Here is an 11,907-nt window from a genome sequence, read left to right as displayed (position 1 = left end):
CGCTATGATGAAACTGGCTCTCATGAGGACCGCCACAGCAAAGGAAGACCCAGAGTTACCTCTGCTACAGAGGACAAGTTCATTAGAGTTACCTCTGCTGCAGAGGTTCATTAGAGTTGCCAGCCTCAGAAATTGCAGCCCAAATAAGTGCATCACAGAATTCAAGTAACAGACACATCTCAACATCAACTGTTCAGAGGAGACTGGGTGAATCAGGTCTTCATGGTCGAATTGCTGCAAAGAAACCACTACGAAAGGACACCAATATGAAGAAGAGACTTGCTTGGGCCAAGAAACATGACCAATGGACATTAGACCGGTGGAAATCCTTTCGTCTGATGAGTCCAAATTTGAGATTTTTGGTTCCAACCGCCATGTCTTTGTGAGACGCAGAGTAGGTGAACGGATGATCTCTACATGTGTGGTTCCCACCGTGAAGCATGGAGGTGGATGGTGTAGGGGTGCTTTGCTGCTGAGACCCTATACCGATACCCCATCCCATCTCGTTTGCGCTTAGTGGGACTATCATTTGTTTTTCAACAGGACAATGACCCAACACACCTCCAGGCTGTGTAAGGCTATTTGGCTAAGACGGAGAGTGATGGAGTGCTGCATCAGATGACCTGGCCTCCAAAATCACCCGACCTCAACCCAATTGAGATGGTTTGGGATGAGTTGGACCGCAGAGTGAAGGAAAAGCAGCCAACAAGTGCTCCTCATGTGTGGAATCTCTTTCAATGTTGGAAAAGCATTCCAGGTGAAGCTGGTTGAGAGAATTCCAAGAGTGTGCAAAGCTGTCATCAAGGCACAGGGTGGCTACTTTGAAGAATCACAAATATTAAATATATTTTAACACTTTTTTGGTTATGCCATGATTCCATGTGTTATTCCATAGTTTTGATGTCTTCACTATTATTCTACAATGTAGAAACTTGTCAAAATAAAGAAAAAGGTGTGTCCAAACTTTTGACTGGTACTGTATATTTTTGCCTACTTTAACTTCACGACATCCCGATAGAAAATAGCGTACTTTTTACTCCATACATTTTCCCTGGCACCCAAAAGTACTCGTTACATTTTGAATGCTTAGCAGGACAGGAAAATGGCCAAGAGAAGAAGAGAACAACCATGGTCATCCCTACTGCATCTGACCTGGCAGATTCACCAAACACAAATGCTTGGTTTGTAAATGATGTCTTGAGTGTTTGAGTGTTCCCCTGGCTATCGATAAATAGAAAAATAAAAAATTGTGCCTTCTGGTTTGCTTGATATAAGTAATTTTGAAATTATTTATACTTTTGATACTTAAGTATATTTCAAACCAAATACTGTTTAGACTTTTACTCAAGTAATATTTCACTGGGTGGCTTTCACTTTTACTTGAGTCATTTTATGTTAAGGTTTCTTTACATTTACTCAAGTATGACAATTAGGTACTTTTTCCACCATTGCTGGCTGGTGCTGTAGCAGTGTAGCATAGAGCCGCTGTCTGTATACTGTGCTACAGTACAGCAGAGCTTTGGTGTCGGTCAAAGCGTTTGCAATGGGACAGGAGCCAGCTTACCCCACCCCTGCTGCTATACTGCTGCCGGCAGAGAGAGAGAGAAGTGCTGCATTTCCTGAGGGCAATGTAGAGGACAAGAGAAAGGGAACTACACAGGGTCGCAATATCCCAAACACACACACGAGAGAGAGAGAGAGAGAGAGAGAGAGAGAGAGAGAGAGAGAGAGAGAGAGAGAGAGAGAGAGAGAGAGAGAGAGAGAGAGAGAGAGAGAGAGAGAGAGAGAGAGATGTAGAATTTACTATGATGACTCTGCAGCACCAAGCCTACTAGCAGTAACAAAGCTCTGCAGCACAGACACAGCAGCAGGGGACAGTCAGAGTGGGGATGAATCATTTTGATTCCCCTAAATTCGCACAGACAAAACGCATCTCACTCTCACACAGGCTGGGTGGTTTGGGACTCTAGAATGATTAAATATGCTGAGAAATGCACCATGAGTGTTGTTTACTTTGATTTGAACAGAACACAACACTCCTTGTAAACTATTTGCAATGCTATTTGTCATTGTTATAAGGCTGTTGGGCTTTTTGGGGTGGTAATTTACTAGTGGTTTTCTATTGGCAGTTTTCCCAGTGGTGGGAGAAGTGGGATTTGCACTCTTCAGAACCCGGAATGGAGTAATGACATGTGAAGTATGGTGAAAATGAGAGATGTCATCTCCTGAATACAGGGATTAGTGTAAAGGAAAACCTTTAAATTGGCTCCCCTCTCTGTAACATTCCCATTGGGGAAAAAATAACATATGGATTTGAAGTGTGTAGCACAATGGTAGCTACATAGATAGCTGAGCTATAGGGTAAGTGGGCTCAATTCCTGCAACCCTGTGAACTCACAGTTCCATTATGCTATGTCACATACAGTAATGCTGTTCTCAGATGTCGTGTGCTTTGTGCTTCATAACAACCACAGTGCGAGCAACAGGTAGGCAAGAGGTGACGTGGACTGGAGCCAGGTACTTAAGGTAGTGCCTAAATGCAGGGTGGGTAGTTTTCAATCCACATTCATTAATACAGGTGTTTATCGATATTGCAGTACGAAGATGTTTGTAATTGATCAATACTCCCCTGAATGTAATGTGAGAGTACCGGTGCAAACTGGTCCACTGACTGTGTCATTGGGAAGGTCACCAATGGGGTTTGGGATAGAAGCCGAATGGGATACTTGAACCCTTAATGGCTCAGAAGTACACAGTCAGCACCTATAGACTTGACGAGACAGCCAAACCTCCTTTTACCGAGTAACAAATGAAAATACACAATGAGATCCTTAAAAATTTATTGTATTTGATGTACGGTGAAATCATGAGGTGTGACATGAGTAAGAAAATAAATACCCTTGCATAGATCACAGACGATGCCTTTTGTCAGACGTCTGACAAACTGAGCGTATCGTAGCATAAATCCTCGTAAAACAAAACATGAATAGTGACGATCAAACATAAAAAAAACACATTTGCAATGTTCAGTAGGCAAATGGACTACTTATAATGAAAAAGAGCACGGGTTTATTCAGCGACGTGAAACATTGAGAATGTTGCAATTAGACATGTAATGGGTATAACTGACATGACTCACTGTTCTACATGACAGATGGTCATATCTCATCTGCACAATATATTTCTATCTGAATGTCTTGTAACGTTGCACCCTCCTGAACAGACCCCAGGAGTCAACAGTCCCTCGTGCCGCTGAGCTGCTCGCTCCAAAGCAAGCAAGCTTCCCTAAATACAATGCACTTGGTCACATTTCCATAGGTTCTTATAGGTTTTCTATAGGATGTCATTCCTATATACATGTAGATGCACAATGGTTCTATCCAAAATCACACCCTGTTGCCTTTTTAGTGCACTACTTTTATAGTGCACTACTCAAAAGTAATGCACTATATAAGTAATAGGGTGTCATTTGGGATGTGCAGCATGTCTGATGGATGGACAGGACGACAAACTCGTAGTAATCACACGTCTACCATCATATCACCCTGTCATCAAACAAAAACTGGTCACCTCTCATCACCATTCTAACTAAAGTGAGGTTTGAACATATAGCCTGGTCAAAGATCTGTTTGTGCTGTACAGCCAACTCCTATGATTGTTGTCATTGGTAATTGCCAAACATGTTTGGCCCGACAACGACCAAATAGTTGGCAAGACGGCGCAAACAGACCTGAGACCAGGCTAGTTTGAACATGGTGGGATGTCAATAGTCAGAACTTATGCCTGATCCAAGATGAAAACCAGAAGGTACGTCTGATTCAAGATGAAAACCGGAAGGTACGCCTGATTCAAGATGAAAACCAGAAGGTACGCCTGATTCAAGATGAAAACCGGAAGGTACGCCTGATCCAAGATGAAAACCAGAAGGTACGCCTGATTCAAGATGAAAACCGGAAGGTACGCCTGATCCAAGATGAAAACCAGAAGGTACGCCTGATTCAAGATGAAAACCGGAAGGTACGCCTGATCCAAGATGAAAACCAGAAGGTACGCCTGATCCGAGATCAAAGTGTTTGTAAATATCTTAAGCAAACGATAATGTTTTTCAATAAAAAGAATACTAGAAATGTATAATAAAGGAGGGTATTTCATATTTTTTTTAAAAGGCTTTGGTGTAGATGAACGCAAGGGTTTTCTTTGAAGTGATGCAACTGTTATTATAGCTGATCCACAGTTTTGAAAAGCTCATGCAGTCTTCCGTTGACCATGCAGTTTTTGTGATCAGTAGGTTGCCGTTGAGATATGTATACATTATCTATACATTAGCTGTTGGTTTTTAGTAATGGGCATTTGGAAACGCTCTTAAATGGTGTGGTTGGTTAGGATGAATTTTCCAGTATTTCTTTAAATGAAATGAGAAGACGATCCATATATCCAGATGCTAATATAGTGCTAATATAGTGGATTGTAGTCCATATCATTCAAATGTAGGCCTACAATAAATTGATAATAGTAGGCTACTTCAGTTTAATTATCATGGCTTGCCAGAGGAACACATTATTATAGAGTATTTGATATTTCAGTATATTATGGCATGTTCTTCCTAAAAACAATCCGACAATTGTAGTACACTGCCACAGAAGTAAAACAAAATAAGACACACAATGAAAAGATAGTCATCATTGGTTTTGGCCTTTTGCAATATATATTTTCTTGCTATACTCTATTTTACTATAGCTAAATGATTTTTTACTACTTTTTTAGATAGGTATGGTTTACTTATATTTTTGTTTTTGTGTTGTCATTTCTCTGAATTACGTTTTTTAAAAGACCTCCTCACACACGTCTTTCTTCTGAAGAACATACATCTCTGAAAGCGTTTCAAATGAATGCATTTTTTTTTTAAATTACAATATAGGCACCTTCTCTGACTCTCCTTCACACTAAGTTCACACTAAACACACAGCCATTCAATCCAGCAGCTGGCTGTAAGTGCATTGCATTTCAGGCTATTAATTCCCTCCGGGAGGGTGCTACTGACTACTTTGCCCCATTTATCAACATAGGGTCCTAACTAGAAAACGACTCCAGATCAACCTTTGAGTTTGATGGGGATTGGATGGTCGCTGTAAAAATAACACTACACTACCGTTCAAAAGGATGGTCGCTGTTGTAAATGTCTTGTCAAGAGATCGTCTTTTTCCTCCACATCTTTTTTAAAATAGATTCATTCAACTCCTATTTTACAAAGGTTTCTAATAAACAGGTAACTGCAATTCTATTACTATAAGAATGCATTTTTTTGTATTTTTTGTGTAGAATAATTGAATGCATAGCACCATACATAGATTGCCCTCACAGCAAGAGCAATGGATGCACTGGTATCGTGACATGAGGGGTTTTCCATGTGTTCCCTCAACCTCACTCTGAACTGTTGCATCATGGGTATTTGGTGGAATAGAACCTGTTTTGTCCAACCACACTTCTGGGCCATAAGAGAAACCACATATGGTAAAACTATATCATTTACCTCATGGTCAGCTAGCTACTGTAAATGGTATAGATAAAGGTTGCTGTGGATAATCACTTTTTATTCGTTGTACTTTGGGGTATTCTATATGTCTGTTCTTAAGACCTGATGGCATTCTCTTGGTTAGAAACCTTAAAAATCACTGACACAGAAGTAACATTTTTTTTTGCACTTATATGTCAACTCCACTGACATATTCACCTCATAATGTCAAATGAACTGACGTCTAGGAAGGCTCTCGCATAGACAGACACCAAACCTGTTGTAGACAGACACATTCCAAGTTCCCCAGCAATACACTAGAACGACCATGAGCAAATAAAGAGAACATAGCCGATAACACATAGCACAAAACGACCAGCAACTTGATTCACAGAATCAAAAAAGGCCTCGTCCATAACCAGTGTGCACATAGAGGCTTTCTGCTAGTCCACAAAAGGTATAGCCTTTGCACAAACTGATGAAAGCAAATGCTTCACTAGCTGAGACATTTTAGTTGAGGGGTTTACACATACAGTAAAGGCCAATGGAAAATGAGAAAGGAAACATGGTACAGTACTTATCAGCAAATGACATACCATCATGAGGGCCTTTGAATCTTTAGCCATGTTTACGTGTGGTCTCATTAACATCTGTCTTGTGTACAACCCCTCAACTTCAGTGTCACAGACATTGTGTCGCTACCATAACAACATATATCTTGACCCTAAATCATCTGGTCATTTCACACACTTACAGGACAAATTTTGCTGCAATAACAAAACAAGATTCACACGGCATCAGTAAGCTTTGCGGAGAGCTGGAAGACTCAATTATGAAATACATGTCGCTATTGTGCAAATGGAACGTGCAAAAACGGTGTAGCATCTAATAATGCACTTATATTGCCCAGAGTGAAATTCCAATATGCTAAAAAAAATCAGTGTAAGAGCCCCTGACGGCTCCATTGTCATTCTGTGACAGGTACACACTTAGAAATGGAATTGCTAGAATGGACATTCCCATTCAAGTCAATGTTCTGTGATGGATGTGAGTAATTATATTTCTATTAATACACATATCAATGAAGTGTGGCACACTTTCAGACATTCGCAGATACAATTGCCCAGGGTATTTCTATGATTTAACAGCAGCAAACCTGCCTTACTTCTCAACAACTGTAATACTAAAGAATCCAAACCAAACCATTTGTATCAACAGGTTTTTCGAGAATCCGTCAGTCTACATCACTATGCTCTTGTCAACTCTACTACTATCGTAATGTGTTTATTTTATTTTTTGATTGTGCGTAGCTTGGAAGGAAAATGGGATAGGGGTACGGGTGGTTGGTGCAGTATGTCTGTCCTAAGACCTAAGTGCTTCTCTAAGGCTACTTTTAGGGGCCAATCTAAGAGTTTAACATCCGTGTCTGTATTCATAAAGCATCTCAAGAGTAGGAGTACAGATCTAGGATCAGATGAGTCTTTTAGGTCATAATGAATAAGATTACATGGACAGTGGGGGGACCTAATCCTAGATCAGCACTCAAGCACTCTGAGACCATTTATAAACACAGGCCCTGATGACCACAGTCTACTCCACTTAGAGGCCCTGTTGCATGTTTATGCATCGAAGAATAGCCTGGCTTGCAGCTCTGCAGTGAGTTCTGCAGTGACCTCACTGAGGTAGACACATTGAAAAGACTTTATGGCACATAAATCAATTGCAACAGCAACACAAGCAAAGCAAAGCAATGGATATTCACTTTTGATTTGAAGTGGTGCATGGGTGGAGAAGTATAAAGTACTGGGGGGGGTTGTTGGAATATTGTTCTAGTCTTGGGTCAACTCAACTATGGATCATGTTGGTAGTGCACTTCCATGGTTGTTTTCACCAAACATTCTCTGACTGTATTTATAATGATCCGAATGATCAATCGTCATCATCCTCATCATCAACAACAATAATACCAGCATAATAGTGCTGAAGCAAGCAAGATGTTTTGCATCTGATCTGTTCAACTTGTCATGGATTTCCATTGTAGGCTATATTACACAGAGGCACTTTCACTGAGCCTGTTGCATGGTGAGCGGGGTAAAGGCACTAAGCAACTAATGTACAACAATGATTATTGGCAATATCTATTAAACAAAGGCTCATTTCAGTCAAATGAGAGTTGTTTCTGTTGTTTTGTGTATCCCTAAATTTAGTGGTGAAATGGAAGGCCTGACTCATAATAGGTTTACTTTTTCTATGTTCAAAGGTCCATGCACTGCGCTATTGAAGTAATACTATAACTTGGTGCTTTATGAGTATATGCATTTTGATAATAAGTATTTATTCTGCTTCTTTGATCTCCTACGTTTTAAATGAGAAAGTCAGCATCCCCGAGTTGGGTTTTGGATATATTTTGTCACATTTCAGAAACGGTTCAGAGATTTTTTAAAAACAGTTTCCACGTTTCGTTTCCATGACAGTATGATACACTTTTCAGAGTGTCTGTAATTGCAACAAGCTGAATACTGACGTCATGCATTTAGATATACTAGGATACACAGTACCTTAGTCGATAGGCCATAATGCAGTTGACTTTTTCTCATGCTATGATCTTCGTTTAGTTACTGTTTCCCTTAAGATTTTTTTAAACATTCACTCGCTAAATAATTAGGAATTTTCAAATCAAAAACTATTTCAAACCAGTTCTGCACTCTAAGTGAAAACGAATAATAAATGGGAATCGAATGAAGGCATAGGGGGATGGAAAAATTAGAAATAAATATATTTGTAGCATTATTATAAGGTTATGTCTCATCATCACGCATGCCAATATCAAAATGTATGGGGAGTCTCTTCTAAACATGCTCATGTGAAGCTCTTCTGTTATATCATTGTGCTGTCTTGCATCTAACGGGCAAAAATGCCATTGTACCACTTGCTGATATCATAATTACAGCATTTTACTGCTGAAAAATAGCAGCATTGCGGATGTCCGTAGGTCTTTCAGACTGAGGCAAGTAGATCATCAGCCTCTTTTTAACATCCAAACCAGGATATCAGTGATCCTCCGTTATCAGTATTTTTCCTATAAGGTGCTTTGCTGGATAGTAGATCCTTTGATGACAGAGGGGTAGAGGAGTCGCCTCGGACTTTTCAGACCAGGTGTCGGTCGGCCTGACCACTGACTGGGTGCTGCAGATCCTGACTTGCGTGTCTCTCTCTTCGCAGCAGATGGTATTTATGATGCATTTTTATCCTTGATGCAGTGTGCACTTGCTGAAATGTTATCTGTACTGATGCATAACGTTTTAATTATCACGCCTGGCTTTGTCTGATAAAAACAGATATGTCGTCTAAGTGGTGTTGGTTAGTCGTCCTCCAAGGGCGCGCGATTATGCGTGTGCGTGTTAAATAGAAGTTGATGTTTATTTTTTATATATTTTTAATACGTATTTGAATGATCATTTTTAAAATAATGAATTACTCTAGCTGTCGTGTTCTCTAATAACAGCTTCATTTTCATATTTTTTCCCCTTTCAAATTGGTGAGCATGGTTGTTGTCATAATGCCATAGAGCGCTTATAGGAGGCGAATGAAGTATTCAAAAAGGATGGCGTACTCAACGTGTGACGGCATCATGTAAGTCCCATGTTTTCTCATTCGATTCTACACATCTGTGAGCAGCTTGCTTTTATTTACACAGTTTTGGTTTGCCAGAGTGCAATTGCCAGTTCTGAGGTTTGCCTCTCTAAAATTGTCGATGCTATTATTAATATCTCCATCAATTTCCATGTATTCTGATTTGCTGACAGTGGACGAGCTGCGGCGACTAGAGTTGCTTTCACTAATGTTTGGTTCACTAACGTTTAAGAGTTGGGCCTGCTCCTCTCCCTCGGTCTCCCTATGGTAGAAGTAGTTGAAGTTGGACACAATGACAGGCACTGGGAGCGCAATCGTCAACACACCAGCAATGGCGCAAAGGGAACCCACTATCTTGCCCCCTATAGTGACAGGCACCATATCCCCATAGCCCACAGTTGTCATAGACACCACGGCCCACCAGAAAGCTTCCGGTATGCTGCCGAAGTACGACCCTTTCTCCTCGGCCTCAGCGAAGTACACCGCGCTGGAGAAGAGGATGACTCCGATGAAGAGGAAGAATATCAGCAATCCGAGTTCGCGCATACTGGCCTTGAGGGTCTGTCCCAGGATCTGCAATCCTTTGGAGTGTCGTGACAGCTTAAAGATTCTAAACACTCTGACCAGTCTGATTACCCTGAGGATGGCCAGAGATGTCGCCTGCTCCCCCATGCCCTCGTCCTGGTCTTCGGGGTCCTCAGCCAGCTCCGTGCCCAGTGTGATGAAGTAAGGGATGATGGCCACTATATCAATAATGTTCATCATGTTTTTGGAGAAGACTGCCTTGCTTGGGCACGCGAAAAACCGCACTAACAACTCAAACGAGAACCAGATAATGCAAAGAGTTTCAATAATGAAGAAAGGGTCGGTTAGGATGTTTGGTTTGTAGTAAAAGGTATGATTCCCCACAGTCTTAAAACGACCCCTAGGGTCCTCTTTCAAGTCGGGTAAAGTCTCTAAACAAAATATGACTATGGAAATCAGAATTACCATTACAGATACTATAGCAATCCCTCTGGCCGGACCCGAGCTCTCTGGGTGCTCAAAAAGCAGCCAGATCTGACGCTGGAATTCCTTCTCAGGTAAAGGACGTTCTTCCTCCCTGACGAAGCCCTCATCCTCACGGAATTTCTCCATAGCATCCACTCCCAACTCATAAAACTTGATCTCTTCAGAGAACATGTCCAACGGGACGTTGACGGGCCTTCTCAGCCTACCCCCGGACTGGTAATAGTAGAGGATGGCATCGAAACTGGGACGGTTTCTGTCAAAGAAATACTCGTTTCTCAGGTGGTCAAAGTAGCGCATCCTCTTCTTGGGGTTGCCTAACAATGTCTCGGGGAACTGGGAGAGAGTTTTGAGCTGGGTCTCGAACCGCATCCCCGCAATGTTGATGACCACTCTTTCGCAGCAGTCGTGGTCTTCATGGTCGGGGGGGTACGCGTCCTGCGGGTGCCCCGGTACGGCTGCGGTCTCATCCATGTTATCTCCTGCCACAACGGTCATCTTGTAGGTCCAAGGAGTTTTGCAATTCCGGTTATCCGGTTAATCTGATTGAACAGGCGGCATTCCGGTTTTGGGTTGATACAATTTACTTCTAAATTCCTCTTCTTTTTCTCCAAATATGTGTTGTCCTAGTCCCCAGATAAGGGGCTACCTTGCTTAGCCTCAGTGCGGCTCCACTGCGGTTCTCGCTGACTCGACCATTGCTGCTCTCCGCTGCATCTGCTGCTGCTGCCTCTGTTACCCAGACAGAGAAAAAAAGACAAACGATTGGATCGAAGGAACAGCGGAGATATTTGCTAGCTCAGCAATTTCTGCCATTTATTTATTTATTTAGCCTCTAGGCTATATGTCCAGCCTATTTATCAGCGTCCAAAGGGGTAAATTATATTGTTTTATTGGTGATAATCTAGACATAAAGCAATCGAATATGCATATTATAATTGGCAGGGTAAATGCTATATATAGCCTATATAGCAAATATATATATAAATATAGGCTACCTCACGCAAATAATTAAGCGTTAAATGCACTAAAAGTCATATAGAAGGCAATACCAACTGCCTGTCACAGTCTCTAAATACTAGTAACATTGTAACAATAGCCTTGAAATTATTCCCCCTGACCCCTCTTATGACAGACAGACAAGAGTGCACCAGTTTCAATGCTTACCTGCGTCTTGTCCGCGACTCAGCACAGTCATCCAACCGCTAGGACAGCCAGGACTGCCGAAGCTTTGTTGTCATGTGTTAAAACATGAACACTTTACAACGCACCCCACCGCAACACATTGGAGCTTTCCTCTGTGCAGGCCCTGGTATAGACTGAAACACTCAGGACATCACTGTCTGAGCCCTTCGTATCGGTAAACTTAAATGTCTTATTTGTCTACATCTTGATCCCGTCGCTTAACATTCGTTGTAAAATCACGCTGGAGTCGGAGAAACGTGAGCTACTTCTGTAGCCTACAGTCACTTGTGCGGTGGGGCACTTCGGTGTGAATGGCATAGAGCAGGATAAATTATTATGCTGCAATTCAGGGGGGAGATACATTAAGGGGCAATAAGCGAACCCTTGCCATTTCAAGACATTACCGCATCAGCAGAAATGTCCTGTTACGAGTAGACAAGATGACGAGCATTTTAGAATTTGTTTTACCTCGAGCCGGCGCAGATGGAGGTATCGATTTATGTGAAGATATAATCATTTCTTAATAATGTTCAGTATATTGTTCTTATGTATTCCACATGCAAGGAGAG

The 11,907-nt window shown here is 41.5% G+C and overlaps 1 protein-coding gene across 1 annotated transcript; it reads right to left on the bottom strand.

The window, feature by feature from the left end:
• Window positions 1–2,826: 2,826 nt before the first annotated feature.
• LOC118400888 (potassium voltage-gated channel subfamily A member 1-like) lies at window positions 2,827–11,907 on the bottom strand. The gene is made up of 2 exons (XM_035797886.2): window positions 11,321–11,907; window positions 2,827–10,885 (listed from the first exon to the last, which is right to left on the bottom strand). Exon 2 carries the CDS (start codon window positions 10,649–10,651, stop codon window positions 9,173–9,175), a length of 1,479 nt encoding a protein of 492 aa, XP_035653779.1. The 5' UTR covers window positions 10,652–10,885; window positions 11,321–11,907; the 3' UTR covers window positions 2,827–9,172.

Source organism: Oncorhynchus keta, chromosome 22 (genome assembly GCF_023373465.1).
Source record: "Oncorhynchus keta strain PuntledgeMale-10-30-2019 chromosome 22, Oket_V2, whole genome shotgun sequence".
NCBI lineage: Eukaryota > Metazoa > Chordata > Actinopteri > Salmoniformes > Salmonidae > Oncorhynchus > Oncorhynchus keta.
The sequence above is the reverse complement of the archived record's forward strand: the minus strand, read 5'-3'. Positions and strand labels throughout refer to the sequence as shown.

What these genes read in the sequence shown, in the direction of transcription:
- LOC118400888 (XM_035797886.2), bottom strand. Translation starts at nt 10,651, where the DNA reads ATGACCGTTGTGGCAGGAGATAACATGGATGAGACCGCAGCCGTACCG.